The following is a 16,012-nucleotide window of genomic DNA, read 5'->3' as shown; positions in this document are numbered from 1 at the left end:
TTCTTGAAAAACCTTATAAGCGTAGATTTGAACTCTATATCCAGACGCTTTTTGTCCTCCATTTCTTTCGTTTGTGATCTATTTTGTTGTCGCATTTCGCAGTTACAGATGGGACAGGGTTTCAGGGTGGAGCCTGCAGCTTTGGCTTCCGTCAGCCCCGCCCTATGCGGGTCCTTCAGTGCTCGCTGCTGGCGCCTCTGAGAGAAAGGTGCCCTTGATTTTCGCCTGCTGCCAAACAGTCTGTGCTCTCCCCCAATGAGCCTGGTATTGGGGTTCAGTTCAGTTGGAAGTGGAGTTGGAGGTGGCGTTCAGAGCAGTCTGGAGCCCCAGTCTCCTTCCGGCCAGGGCAATCCCACGGCACAGCCGACCGTCCCTTCTCTGCGCGCAGTGTGCGCGACTCCGGGACCTCCTTTCGCCGCTTCCCCGGAGTCCCGCCTTACAGCCCGGCTCCCTATGGATGAGCCTGGGTCCCCGGGGTCTGGGCTAGAACTGGGGTTCAGAGCAGTCGGGGGCCCAGCACAGTCGGAGTTTTATCTCCTTTCCGCTAGGGAACGCCCGCCAGGCACTCTGCCTCCCCCTCCTCTCTGGCTCCGTCCTCTCCTCGTGCCGCCTCCGTACCTTGGGCTTTTCCAGCTCCTCCGCGCTTCCTTCTGGTTTTCTCCTTGCTTCTCGCTGTAGAATTTCCAGTCAGTCAACCTTCCTGTAGTTCTGGGCAATGTCCGTTTTATATTTTAGTTGTATTTTATTGAAATTGTTGTGTGCGGCTGCGGCTAGGTGTTCACCTGGGCGCAGCCATCTTGGATCTCTCCCAAGTCATTTTTAAATAATGAGATGTTGCCTTGCTCTTCATTTAATCTGAAAGAAACTAAGCTTTGTTGATCTTTGAAATGTTATCTTTAAGATATCAAATAAGAGTAATGAAATGGATTTTTCTCTATTGTATGGTTATTGAGAATGTAATAATTATCCCACAGTCAAATCTCCATACTTTAAAAAATCCAATGCAGGTATGTCAAGCACAGCACATTTGTTTATGTTGGTCAATGGATATATGGGTGATGAGTGTTTTTCTAATTGAGATCATTTGAGTATCTTAATACCAGTAAGATAATAGTATTTCTGAAACTGCTTTTTTTTTCTTCTTTTTTTCTTTTTTCAGGTGGTCAAGGAGCTGGTCCTCCTCAAAACCAGATGCAGGTGTCCCACGGGCCACCAAACATGCTGCAGCCCAGCCTCATGGGAATTCATGGCAACATGAACAACCAGCAGACTGGTAGTTCTGGGGTTCCTCAAGTGAACCTGGGCAACATACAAGGCCAGCCCCAGCAGGGCCCACCATCTCAGCTGATGAGCATGCACCAGCAGATCGTGCCCTCCCAGGGCCAGATGGTCCAGCAACAAGGAAGCTTGAACCCTCAGAACCCTATGATCCTTTCAAGGACCCCGCTTATGCCGCAGGGCCAGATGATGGTGAACCCTCAGAGCCAAAATCTTGGGCCCTCGCCCCAAAGGATGACCCCACCCAAGCAGATGCTTCCCCAGCAGGGCCCACAAATGATGGCGCCACATAACCAGATGTTGGGGACTCAGGGGCAAGTTTTGCTCCAGCAGAACCCAATGATAGAACAGATCATGACCAATCAGATGCAGGGGAATAAGCAACAGTTTAACACTCAGAACCAATCCAATGTCATGCCGGGACCAGCACAGATAATGAGGGGACCAACTCCAAACATGCAAGGAAACATGGTGCAGTTTACGGGACAGATGTCAGGACAGATGCTGCCCCAGCAAGGGCCTGTGAACAACAGTCCTTCTCAGGTTATGGGAATTCAGGGCCAGGTCTTACGGCCACCGGGGCCCAGCTCACACATGGCCCAGCAGCATGGTGATCCTGCTACTACAGCAAATAATGACGTCAGCTTGTCTCAAATGATGCCTGATGTTAACATGCAACAAACCAACATGGTCCCCCCGCATGTGCAGGCCATGCAGGGAAACGGTGCCTCGGGAAACCACTTCTCAGGCCACGGGATGCCTTTCAATGCGCCGTACAGCGGAGCGCCCAATGGAAACCAGATGTCCTGTGGTCAGAACCCAGGCTTTCCGGTCAATAAGGACGTCACTCTAACAAGTCCGTTGTTGGTCAACTTACTGCAGAGTGACATCTCTGCAGGCCATTTTGGGGTAAACAATAAACAAAACAATACCAATGCAAATAAACCGAAGAAGAAGAAACCCCCTCGGAAGAAGAAAAATAGTCAGCAAGATCTAAAGTAGGTTATGATAAGTTTGTGTGTTTTTTAAACAAAATATATTTATTTTAAAGTATTTACATATTCATGTCATGTTAAAGTTGTAATGAGTGTTTTTTGCACATAGGTATACAGAATGATATATGAGTTAATTATGCCCCCTATTGACTGAATAAGTATTTTAAAAACAAAATAACATTACAGAGAATAGAGAATGTGGTCCACATAAATGCACCACATAAAAACCACATGTACCTTTTAAATATAAATGTATGTCATAAAAAGGACCTTTCAGATCTTAAATATATTTAAGATAGAGTTTATTAGAGAAAGGAGGACTTGAGAAGAAAGTATAATTTTGGAATTGACTGATTGGAATCATGTTACACAATTTTAGGAAGCATTATTTACATTATAATATGCCAGCGGTGCTCGACCAGGGAATTTTGCTAAGGACAATTGGCAGTGTGTGGATATACTTTGGTCATTACTATGTGGAATGGGAGCAGGGGAGGAATTCAGTGCTACTGGCATCTAGTGGGTAGAGGCCAGGGATGCAATTAAACATCCTAAAATGTACAGGGCAGTCCCCATGATAAAGACTTACCTGGTCCAAATGTTAATAATGTTGAGGTTAAGAAATTTGTTCTACATGCATATTCCCTCTTAAGTTGTATAACAAGCCAACAAAGACAAATGAGGTATTATCACTTGCTTAAACTTTGTTAAATGGGCCAAAGACATTACATTTTTTATATCAAAGAACACAATTTTAACCCTTTTTATTTGGGCTACAAAATTGTACTCTAGATAGCTTCATATGTCCACCATTTAGCTCTATTCTAAGGATGATACAATCTGTACATAAGCTTTTGATCTGCTAATTATATATATTTATTGTTGAGTGTATTACAGATGTCCCCCTTCTTCCCTCATTGCCCCCCTCCACCTGGTTCCCAATTCCCCAAGGTTGTCTGTGTCTATAGGTAAGATCTTTAGTTAATCTCTTCCCATCCCTCTGCCTCCTTCCCTCTGAGATTCATCAGTCTGTTCCATGTTTCCATGCCTCTGATTTTATTTAATTCACCAGTTTGTTTTGTTCATTAGATTTCTTGTTTATTTTTAGATACAATTGTTGATAGATACATATTTATTGTTCATATTTTTATATACTTTTTTCTACTTCCTCTTCTTAAAAAATACCTTTCAACATTTCATGTAATACTAATTTAGTGATGGTAAACTACTTTAGTCTGTAGAATCTCTTTTCCTGACCTTCAATTCTGAATTATAGCTTTACTGGGTAGAGTAATCTTGGGTATAGATGCTTGCTATTCATCACTGTGAGTATTTCTTGCCACTCCCTTTTGGTCTACAAAGTTTCTGTTGAGAAGTCAGCTGACAGTCGTATGGGAGCTTTCTTGTAGGTAACTAACTGCCTTTCTCTTCCTGCTTTTAAGATTCTCTCTGCCTTTAACCCTTGGCATTTTAATTATGATGTGTATTGGTGTGGGCCTTTTTGGGTTCCTCTTGTTTGGTACTCTCTGTGCTTCATGGACTTATAAGTCTATTTCTTTCACCAGGTAGGAGAAGTTTTCTGTCATCATTTCTTCACATAAGTTTTCAATATCTTGCTCTCTCTTTTCTCTCTACCCCCATAATGCAAATGTTGGTATGCTTGAAGTTGTCCCAAAGACTCCTTATATACCATCTTCATTTCTTTTTGTTTGTTTTTTCTTTTTGTTTCTTCATATTCCAAATCATTGATTTGATTCTCAGAATCCTCTACTGTTGCATCCCTGTAAATTATGCTTAATTTCTGACTGGTCCTTTTTCATATCTTTAACATTCTCACTAAGATCTTTAAAATTCTCACTAAGTCCCTTGAAGCTCTCATGAAAATCCCTGAGTAACCTTATAATCATGGTTTTGAACTCTGTATCCAGTAGTTTGCTTGCTTCCATTTCTTTCATTTGTGAAATATTTCTTTGTCTCTGCATTTTGGCTGCTTCCATATGTTTGTTTCTAGTAGAGCTGCTATGTCTCCTGGAATTAGTAGAGTGGCCTTATGTAGTAGGTGTCCTGTAGGGCCCATTGGCTCAGCCTCCTCAGTCACCTGAGCTGGGCACTGAAGTGCCCCTGTATGGGCTGTGTGCACAGTCTTGTAAGTTGAGCCTTGATTCCTGTTGGCATCACTGGGAGGAATTGATCTCCAGGCCAATTAGCTGTGAGGACCAGTTGCGACTACAGTGGGAGAGCTGCTGGGTAGGAGAAACCCCTATGGAGCAGGACTTGCTTTGGTGCTCTCTGAGTGAGTACGTCACTTGTGGGTTGTAGTGTTGTAATCTGGTATGATCTGAACCTATCCAGTGGATGCACTGGCTCTAGGGCCTCCAGGGAGGGACAGAGCTACAAAGCAACCTGAAGATGGCTGCTATTTGTATTAGGCTTGGAAGTGCTCAGGCAAGACCCAGCTGTGAAGCAAGGCAGGCTGGTACTAGTACCAGGTCTTAGGCCTTTTATTGACTGGTTTGGAGCCTGCTGACACCAGCTGCAGCTTGTTTGAGTGATTTTACAAAGTCTGAAGCCTGAGACAGGCCATTCATATGGAAAAGTTGCTGCAAACAACTCGGGTGGGGCTGCAAATTGCATGGAGTGGGGTTTCAGGGAATCACCAGGGCAGAATAAAGTGTGAGCCAGGCTGATGGAGACTCAGATATGACTGCCATTCAGCCCTGTGAAAGGGGAGGTCCCAGCACAGGAACAATGACTCCTGCCTGGGAGGAAGAGTTCCTGCCCTAGTGCCAGACAATGCAGTTCTTCCCTTATGTGTGTGGGTCCCCCAAAGCTACCTGGTGTATAGGGACAATGCTATAACCAACTGAACTACCCAGCCAGGCCTAAATCAAATTCATTTTAAATATTTTAGTATATACTTCTGAAAGATAAGGAGTTCTTTTTCAAGATCAGTAAGGGCAACTAATTTATATTTCATTTCCTGAAGCTAAGTGTTCATTTAAGTCATGTTTTTTGTTTTAATAAAATAGTTCCAGAAAGAATATTGATTAAACTGAATTTTCTGCCATTAATTACAAAACTGGAATTCAGAGACATTTATTAACAGGAAATAGTGATAAATGAATGTGAAACGGCCTAATTAAAGTAAATTGCTAGAACTGTAGAAAAGAATAGGGGAGCTTTAGTAAAGTATAAATGTTCAAAATAAAACTATCTTTCTCCCAGCTTCCCCATAATATTTCTTTGGTTATACTCTAGTAAAATATGTCCACTTGATGCTTCTTAAATATTATAAATCAACTAGTAGGCCTGTGCACGAATCCATGCAACCAGCAGCTCTCTGTGGGGCCTGGCCGCTCTGCGCCTGCTGTCCAGAGGCTCTCCATGGCCCAGAGGCTCTCCACAGCCCAGAGGCCCATCTGCAGCCGGGCACGGAAAGCTTGCCTCATTGCCCGGGTGACGACACAAGCACCCCCACACACCCTGCTCCATGCCCACCGCCCAGAGGCTCTCTGCGCCAAGGTGGAATGCTTGCCTCGTCGCCACGGCAACAAGGCAAGCATTCCACCAGGCTGCTCAGCTGCCTGCTCACGCTGCCTGCTCTCAGCGGCCACTCCCCGGGAACTGGGGACTCCAGTGGGGCTGAGAGGACTGGTTCACCACCATCTTGTGGCTATGAGTGTTGCCATCTTTGTGATGGAGTGACAGTTAATTTGCATATTACCCTTTTATTAGGATAATTGTATATTAACCTGTATTTTCTAAATTCAGACTCAGTAAGCCTTTCAATTATATAATTTTTTCAATAGATCTAAGTTAAATTCTTGACTGCTATCAACCTGTGGGAATAATATTTTTTTGTGGTACTCTTTCTTCCTCCCAGTTGTCTAGAAGCAAAATTGCAAGGTTGTGCAAAAATTATTGGTACGCATTTTTGCTATCTTCAAAAGCCCTGAGGGAGATTGCTTACTTGATGGGTCTACAGATTGTTAAGAGGCCTTATACAGTGTCATTCCTAGGAAAGGGAGACAGTAGGTTTTATGGGAAGACCACCTCCTCCCCACTCTTCCACTAGCTCACTGTAGAACTCTGGGCCTGTCTCATACCTCTCTGGGCCTTTGTTTTCTCATCCATACCATAAGGTGGCTGGACTAGATATCTGAAATTTTTTTTAGCAGTGTAGTTATTTGAAAGTAAAGGATACTATAAAATCCTTACCTGTAATTTGAAGTGAGAGAGAAGTCATATAAGGAACTAATCGATGCAAGCATGTGTTCTTTGGCTTTTTAATGTAAATGGATTAAAGGTAAAGCTCAATTACTACACAGAATACAGTGAGATAAAATCCTGTCGGAAAGTAGATGACCAAGAACAGGGCAAGGAGAACCTAAAGGCAGGAGAGAAATGTGCAATTAGGAGTAAGCTTACAAACAGAATGAGGGATGTGAGCACTGGTTCTTGGGGAATGTGAATGTTAGTAAATAACATTTTTTTCATTTCTTTCCCATTAAGAATTTTAATCTACACTCAGGTAAAGTATCCCAAACCCAATAGGAATGTCTGCAAATGTTCATTCTGCAGCAAAATTAATTGCTTTGTTCTGGTATTCTCTGTCTCTTCTGAATACCATTTTCATCAGCAACCTACAACTTCTTGACAGGTTTTTTTAAATGTTGGAGCCAGCACTGTAATATCCATGAAAAAGACAATCTGAACTCTCCGGTTGAATTTTATATAGCACAGATAGTGTGGTTTCTCAGGGACAGTACCTTATAATGTTGATAGCTCAAACTATGATCCAGTCTTAAAACATCTAAAAGATATGCTAATAGTTTTAAAAAATTTAATGAAATTGCCAGATTTTTTTTTTTTTTTTTTTTTTTACTGATTTTTAGAGAGGGGAAGGGAGAGGGAGAGAGAGAAACATCAATGTAATGATCTGCTGCCTCCTGCACACCCCCTACTGGGGTTCAAGTCTACAACCTCGGCATGCATCCTGACCAGGAATCAAACAAGCAACCTTTCAGTGCATGGGACAATGCCCAACCAACTGAGCCACTTTGGCCAGGGCCCAGATTATCTTTATGCCAAATATTAAATATTTTATTGGACTAGGGAGATGTAAATAATGGTAGGCATTATCATGCAAACAGATTTTAGTTCTTCCGAAATGGGGGAGGGGGAGAGATTTAAGCCAGTTTTGTGTATGAACTATACAGTTTACTCAAATGTGCAATTTATTTTTAGTACCCCAGATACTCGCCCAGCTGGTCTAGAGGAGGCCGATCAGCAGCCATTGCCTGGAGAACAAGGAATCAACTTGGACAGCTCAGGCCCTAAACTGCCAGAATTTTCAAACCGACCACCAGGTGATATAATGTTAAAGATTATATTCTTGTCATCATTTATACAGCATTACAAGACTTCTCTTCAGGGAAACAATAATATAATATTTTGTCTCCTAACTATGCTAGCAGTTTAATGTGTCTAGTATTTGGAAATTTTGCTTTGATAAGTAAAAATTTCAAATATAATTTCTGAAGGCATATAGATTCTTTTCAAATTAGTGTTTAAGTCCTCATAAGATCAGACTGAAATGTCAAGTGCCTCTTGTCAATATAATTGGCATCAAAATGGAATAAGATTAAATGAAAAGATATTTTCACTTTATTCCTGCTTGCCTGCTTTTTTCCTGTAGCCTTTCCTATTGGAGCTTTTTCAGAGCAGAGAACTACCAGGGTTTAAAATAAGTTTTTAAATAGAAGTTTTATTATGAATCTTTGAACATAAAGAATACATAAAGAGTTATAAAAAGGACACTTGTGTACCTACCACCTAGTCTAAAAATAAATAGGACCAATATTGTGTTGTACCCCTCTCTGGTTATAAAATAATATTACCCTCTAAATGTTGAAAAGGAAAATGTTTCCAAAATTCATTCATTCCAACCTAGGAATTATAGAACCAAGGCCAGTTGCCATAATATCTATACCTGAGCAGTGATTTGTAACCTTACTCCCCTGTAACACAGTTGAAAACACACAAGCCTGTCACATTTAGGACACTCTCCTCTATGTGTACAAAAGACTTTGTTTTTTACTTTCTCACAAATTATTTCACCTTCTTTTTGGCATATGAGAGAGTGGTATCATTTTAGGGATAAACTTTAACCCATCCTTAATTTATGTATTTTTAAAGTAATTCAAAAATTAAGTTCATCATGATGTCAATACTTTGTGTTATTTATTACAAATTCTTTGGGCACTTCCTGTCAGTGAGTTGCAGCAGCACAGTTGAGGCTTGGCGGTTACCAGTCTTTGGCATGTCTAGAAGGTGTTCAAAATTCCCTCAGACACATCTGAAGTCTTATTATATGAATCCCAGAGGTCCTCACACCTGCGATTATTGCTTCCTGTCTACAGTTTGTAAACTGGGAGCCTACAGGCTGAATTTGGCCTATAATGTGTTTGTGGTGTCATGCAGTGTCTTAAACCAAACAAAAAGCCTAAATTTAAATTCCTTTAGACAAGAGCATTTGCTCAGTGTTTTGACCCTGTCCACAGAACTCCTTCTGTCTTATATCAGGCCACTTCTCTTCACAACCAGCCTGAGCCCTAAAGGCATATGAGTTTGCATTCCTTGATTAATAAATTTGGTTCTTAATTATATTATATGCACTGTGTGTGTCCTGGCTTTTCCTCTTCGCCATTATGTTACAGCAACCTCCATCTGTCTTACCATTAGTGTCCTTTGAACTGCTGCCTCCAGCTTCTAGAACTTTATAGCAGTCATCCCCTTTGCTCTTAACCTTTGAGAGGCTGCAGTATTGTCTATGCTACATTCTTTGGTATTAATATACTGTCTGGTGGCCTGATTTTAACAATACAAGGCATTTGTGTCATAGCCCTGACATCAAGGGGCTTCTATAATAATTACAATTTTCATAACATGTGAACGTGAGTTAAACCTATGGAAATGCCATGTTACTGATTTTATAAATGTAAAGATGTTACTTGAGCCTAAAACAAAAAAGGATTTTTTAAAAATCTTCACAACTGGATTCTGCACATTGTACTCATTGGTGCCGTGGAAATCTTTGGCCAGAAGACATTGATTCACTTTTGAGCACAGGGTCTGACCCTGTGGATCAGCAGCATTTGGTAGCTATCTAAAATCTTGAGCAAGCATTTCTTCCAATGCCAGAGCCAACCATTCTAACTCCTGAACCTTCTTAAAACTTTCCAAATGTATTTTTCATGCAACAATGGAATAAATCTAATTTGTGAAATTGTATACCAACTATATGCCCACTTTTTCCCACTGAACCACCTTTATTCTTGGTTAATATTTTCATCCTTTCGGTTGATGATGTAAGGTTTAGGTTTTAAATGCCAAATAAAATCTTCACAAAAGAATCATTTGAGATGTTGCCTTCTGCAAATCTATAGGGCATTGTCCCTCAGAGTTTTCTTGAAATTATTATTATTGATTTCAGAGAGAAAGGGAGAGGAAAGAGAGAGATAGAAACATCAATGATGAGAGAGAATCATTGATTAGCTGCCTCTTGCATGCCCCACATTGAGGATGAAGCTCATAATCCGGGCATGTGCCCTAACTAGAAATCGAACTGTGACCTCTTGGTTCATATGCTCAACCACTGAGCCACGCTGGCCGGTATGAAATTATTTTTTATTCCTGAGGACTATGCTTCTGGCTTACTTATTCTCCAATTATAGATTCATAAAAAATAAAATTAGTATACATAAAAAATTTAGTGCCCTCATTTTATTTTTAATGTGTATATCAATTTCTTTTAGCCCCAACAATTTATTGAACTGACTTATGTTGGAAGGGTAGTTTAATTCAGTTGGGTTCCCCCAAAGGATTGAACCTAAGAGATGCAGCATGGTGTGTGCGGCCAATGGATTAAAATAAATTTAAATTCCTCTTAAGTAATTGAATCCTAGAATGTTATATTTTACTTCTGTTGAAAGACTTGAAAGGCTATCTTGGTGCTTGCTTCGGCAGCACATATAAAATTGGAACAAACAGAGAAGATTAGCATGGCCCCTGCGCAAGGAGGACACGCAAATTCATGAAGCATTCCATAAAACAGAAAAAAAGGCTATCTTCGATGCTGACGTTTTCAACAAAACCAAGTCTTAAAAAAATTAATCTGAACAGAAAATTAATTAAACTGAGTGAATCCCAATTGCTTTACTTCATTCACAAATATAGTGAAATATTTATGCCTGCATGAGACCCCAGTGCTGAGTGGTCAGCTTCTTGCTGTTGATGGAGTTTTTCTCGTTTCATCTAAATGTTTCTCGTTTCATCTAAATGTATAAAATCAGCCACTTGCAGTGTCTGTCTATCAGAGTCTTAGTAGTAATGCCTCATTGAGACACTAAAGACTGAGGAGCTCAAGTTGATGCTTTGCTTTTTGCTTCCTTAAGCAGTGTGCCCTTTGCTTATGTCAAATAATGGGGGGGCTGCCCCTGCCCCCCTGGGAGTGGGCATGCCTGAGCTATTTGTGCACAGTTGCCTAAATGAGTATTGTTTGACAATACTCTGAAGGTAGCAAAGCTTTTCTTGCTAAAAATCTAACTTCCCTGATTTTGGGGGCTTGTTTTAGGTTATTCTTCTCAACCAGTTGAACAGAGGCCACTTCAGCAGATGCCTCCTCAGCTCATGCAGCATGTGGCACCCCCACCACAGCCACCACAGCAGCAGCCACAGCCACAACTGCCACCACCACAGCAGCAGCAACCACCACCTCCCAGTCAGCCACAGTCTCAGCAGCAGCAACAGCAACAGCAGCAGCAACAACAAATGATGATGATGCTCATGATGCAGCAGGACCCCAAATCAGTTAGGCTTCCAGTCTCCCAAAATGTCCATCCCCCAAGGGGGCCCCTGAACCCAGATTCTCAGAGAATGCCCATGCAACAGAGTGGCAGTATGCCTGTCATGGTCAGTTTGCAAGTGCCACCATCACCTGATAAACAAAGAATGCCAATGCCTGTGAATACTCCTTTGGGAAGCAATTCAAGGAAAATAGTGTATCAGGAAAACCCACAGAATCCTTCCAGCTCACCACTGGGAGATATGTCCTCACTTCCTGAAGCAAATAGCAGTGAAATACCATCTGTCTCCGGAGGCCCAAATAACATGCCTTCACATTTAGTGGTTTCCCAGAATCAGTTAATGATGACAGTGCCCAAACCTGGACCATCACCCCTTCCAGCAACTCAAGGTGCAACTCCCCAGCAACCCCCTATAAATTCCCTGCCTAGCTCTCATGGCCACCACTTTCCAAATGTGGCTGCTCCAACACAAACATCTAGGCCTAAAACACCAAACAGAGCCAGCCCCAGGCCTTATTATCCTCAGACACCCAACAACCGCCCTCCCAGCACAGAACCTTCAGAAATCAGTCTATCGCCAGAAAGACTCAATGCCTCCATAGCAGGACTGTTTCCCCCACAGATTAATATTCCTTTACCTCCTAGGCCAAATTTAAACAGGGGCTTTGATCAACAGGGCCTAAATCCAACAACTTTGAAGGCCATCGGGCAAGCACCTTCAAATCTTACCATGAATAATCCTTCCAACTTTGCTGCCCCACAGACTCACAAATTAGATTCTGTGGTGGTGAATTCTGGAAAGCAGTCTAATTCTGGAGCAACAAAACGGGCAAGCCCAAGCAACAGTCGCAGGTCTAGTCCTGGGTCCAGTAGGAAAACCACTCCAAGTCCTGGGAGACAAAATTCAAAAGCCCCTAAACTCACTCTGGCCTCTCAGACAAATGCAGCCCTGTTACAGAACGTGGAGTTGCCAAGAAATGTATTGGTCAGTCCCACTCCTTTGACTAATCCCCCTGTACCTGGGAGCTTTCCTAACAACAGTGGGCTGAATCCTCAGAATTCTACCGTGCCTGTGGCTGCCGTGGGGGGCACTCTGGAGGATAACAAGGAGAGCTTGAATATGCCTCAGGACAGCGATTGCCAGAATTCCCAGGGTAGGAAGGAGCAGGTAAATGTTGAGCTAAAAATGGTACCTGCCCAAGAAGTTAAAATGGTTGTCCCTGAAGATCAATCCAAAAAAGATGGGCAACCTTTGGATCCTAACAAACTTCCCAGCGTCGAAGAGAACAAAACTTTGGTGTCACCTGCTATGAGGGAAGCACCAACATCATTAAGTCAACTTCTTGACAACTCTGGAGCTCCTAATGTGACCATTAAACCCCCTGGGCTTACAGATGTAGAAGTAACACCTCCAGTAGTTTCTGGTGAGGATCTGAAAAAAGCATCTGTCATTCCCACACTGCAGGATCCGTCTTCTAAAGAACCCTCAAATTCCCTAAATTTACCTCATAGTAATGAGCCGTGTTCAACCCTTGTTCATACAGAATTGAGTGAGGTCAGTTCTAATGTTGCACCAAGCATCCCTCCAGTAATCTCAAGACCTGTCAGCTCTTCCTCCATTTCCACTCCTTTGCCCCCAAATCAGATAACTGTTTTTGTAACTTCCAATCCCATTACAACTTCAGCTAACACATCAGCAGCTCTGCCAACTCACCTGCAATCTGCACTAATGTCAACAGTCGTCACAATGCCCAATGTGGGTAGCAAGGTTATGGTTTCTGAGGGACAGTCAGCTGCTCAGTCTAATGCCCGGCCTCAATTCATTACACCTGTCTTTATCAATTCATCCTCAATAATTCAGGTGATGAAAGGATCACAGCCAAGCACAATTCCTGCAGCCCCACTGACAACTAACTCTGGCTTGATACCTCCCTCCGTTGCAGTTGTTGGCCCTTTACACATACCTCAGAACATAAAATTTTCTTCTGCTCCTGTACCGCCTAATGCTCCCTCCGGTAGTCCTGCTCCGAGCATACATACAGGTCGACCCTTGGTCCTTAACTCACGAGCCACCCCTGTTCAGCTTCCTTCCCCGCCTTGTACAACCTCCCCATTTGTCCCACCTCATCCCCCCGTCCAGCAAGTGAAAGAATTGAATGCAGATGAGGCTAGTTCTCAAGTGAACACCTCAGCAGATCAAAGCACTCTGCCCTCTTCACAGTCAACTACAATGGTTTCTCCCCTTTTGACCAATAGTCCAGGCTCCTCTGTCAACCGGCGAAGCCCAGTTTCATCTAGTAAGGGCAAAGGAAAAGTGGACAAAATCGGCCAGATTTTGCTAACCAAGGCGTGTAAGAAAGTTACAGGCTCTCTCGATAAAGGGGAAGAGCAATACGGTGCAGATGGAGAGACTGAAGGCCACGGGGTTGAGACCACAGCTCCAGGGCTTGTGGGAACAGAACAGTTACCCACAGAACTGGACAGTAAAACCCCAACGCCCCCAGCATCCACTATGCTAAAAGTGACCTCTAGCCCCATGGGCTCGGGCTCCACCTCAGCAGGACCCAGCTTACCTGGCAGTACCCTTCCCACCAGTGCACGCTCAATTGTAACCACTCTTGTACCCTCTGAGCTCATCTCTGCGGCGCCAGCTACAAAAAACAATCATGTTGGCATAGCATCTGAGCCACTTGCAGGTGGCCTAGTGGAGGAGAAGGTGGGATCCCATCCAGAGCTGCTTCCCAGCATAGGTATGTACTCGGGCCTGGCATCATCTCCTGTCCATTTTTTATGACCTATCCCACAAGAAAGCATGATTCCTTTTCTACTTGGAGGAAGAATAGGCTAAATGGCAATAGTGGTGTTTCATTTATTGGAAGTACATTGGGGAAATATATTTTGAAAATCCCATGTTAAGCTTTCATTGATTAACGTGGTCCTGAAATAATGATATGCCTTTCATTTATATATTGTAGTTTTCCATTTTACAGGGAAACTTTTCTACATATGTCACATCATCTTCATACCAAACTATGTTAGGTAGCCCTGACCCCATTCTATGGATAAGTAGATTGAAGCTCAGAGTAGTTCAGTATTTGTTTGAAGTGTATATTGTTAGCCTCCAGTTTGACATTGACCCTGAAATGTAAACAGCAGCTTCTGCAGGTTCTCCTTACCATGGTAAAAATGCTCTCAACAGTTTCAGAACAGGGTTCTCCTATCCCCTTCCTCACTCTACTCTGTCCCAGAGACTATTCCATCCAGACTGCTGCTCAGGTTTCATGATAATAGACATGGGCAAAATAAAGTGCTTAAGAGACAGGTTTGGGTTGGTAATCACAGCACCAGCATTTACCAGATAAGTGGCTTTTAGGCAAGTTTCTTGACCACTCCAAACTTCAATTTTCTTCTTTGTTATGTGGGGACAATAATAGCTGTAAGCATTCAATGAGATGATGCATATAACATGCTTAGCACAAAACTAGAATATAGTAATAATTTAGTAAATGGTAATAAAAGTGTTATTAGTTTCTTTGTAAATTATTCTATTCTGCTTATGTGTATCTAGTCCAGATCATTTCCTCTCTTAAAGTGGCCTAACAATGGAAGCATAGTTTTCTAATACTTCCCCCTCTTCCCTTCACACTCATCACACACACACACACACACACACACACACACATTCTCTCTCTCTCTCTTCCTTCTAAGAATCTTAAGTAGTATAGAAGCTAGGAAGGACCTTTGATATATCCTAGGACAGTTAATAGTGCCTGTCTTGTTTATGCAGCCAAAATGCTTCAAGTGCCTACCCCTGCGTGGTAAGTACCCAGGAGAAGGGGCAGAAAGAACACAAGCTTCAGGGTAAGATCAGAGTTAATTCTAGCTCTACTGGTTACCAATCAGAGTTGGATAAATTCCTTAACTTCTTATAAGCCCATTTGCTTCACCTGTAAAATGGAGATTATAATTCTTGCCTCACAGAATTTATACAAAGACTCAATGAGCCTAGCACAAAGGGGCCAGCACACTGCCTCACAGGTCTCTGGAAAGGCTAATTCCCACCCTGTGCCTTTTCACTCCAATGCTCAGGATACAGAGAGGGAAACGGTCTTTCAGGAGCTCACTGCCCTTGCAGAAAATACAGACTTCACAGGGCTGAGCGCCGTCGGGTTCTGGTTCTAGTTCTAGTTTTAGTTCCACGGAGGTAGGTGAGCCCTAAGGATTAAAAAGCAACCTCATATTACTTAAATATAGTCTCTGCTATTAAATGTTTTTATTCTACTTCATTTCAGGGAACTTTTCCCTCTGGTACCAAGAAAATAATGATGAAGTTATTAGAAAATATTTTTATCTGGATCATATATAATCCTAGGGAAATATGTGAGCCTTGGGAAGATGAACCAGCAATTGGAAAAATTCTTTTAAAAAAATATATATTTTATTGATTTTTTACAGAGAGGAAGAGAGATGGATAGAGTTAGAAACATCAATGAGAGAGAATCATTGATCAGCCGCCTCTTGCACACCCCCTACTGGGGATGGGCCCGCAACCATGGTACATGCCCTTGACCGGAATCGAACCTGGGACCTTTCAGTCTGCAGGCCGACGCTCTTACCCACTGAGCCAAACCGGTTTCGGCTGGAAAAATTCTTAATTTTAGTTAAGATTGTTTCTTTTTTTTTTTTTAAGGGGCTGCTGTGCTTTCATCTTGAAAATGTGAGAAAGCAATACTGGAGTTAAAAGTAGAAGTTAAGTTATCATTTTAAGCTTTATCAGATAAGCATATAAAAACTCAATGCAAATGCATTATTGACTTTTTACCTAGTGGAGAGAGAAATCTAAAAATTCATAATTTCCATAGGCGGGTAAAA

At 42.3% G+C, this 16,012-nt stretch overlaps 1 protein-coding gene across 7 annotated transcripts in view; it reads left to right on the top strand.

The window, feature by feature from the left end:
* Positions 1-16,012, top strand: part of NCOA6 (nuclear receptor coactivator 6) — a 102,106-nt gene that overhangs the window by 64,232 nt on the left and 21,862 nt on the right. For all 7 annotated transcript variants that reach the window (XR_014795402.1, XM_084888543.1, XM_084888542.1 and 4 more), the window contains 3 exons: positions 1,160-2,276; positions 7,521-7,642; positions 10,909-13,890. Coding sequence is in view for 6 of the 7 variants with exons in the window: in XM_084888543.1 (XP_084744669.1) it covers positions 1,160-2,276; positions 7,521-7,642; positions 10,909-13,890 (4,221 nt within the window). In the remaining variant the exon portion in view is untranslated. The remainder of the gene's footprint in view (positions 1-1,159; positions 2,277-7,520; positions 7,643-10,908; positions 13,891-16,012) is intronic.

Source organism: Pipistrellus hanaki (genome assembly GCF_964339955.1).
Source record: "Pipistrellus hanaki genome assembly, chromosome: 6".
NCBI classification, from domain to species: Eukaryota; Metazoa; Chordata; class Mammalia; order Chiroptera; family Vespertilionidae; genus Pipistrellus; species Pipistrellus hanaki.
Note: the sequence above shows the minus strand (reverse complement) of the source record. Positions and strands in the feature narration are given on the sequence as shown.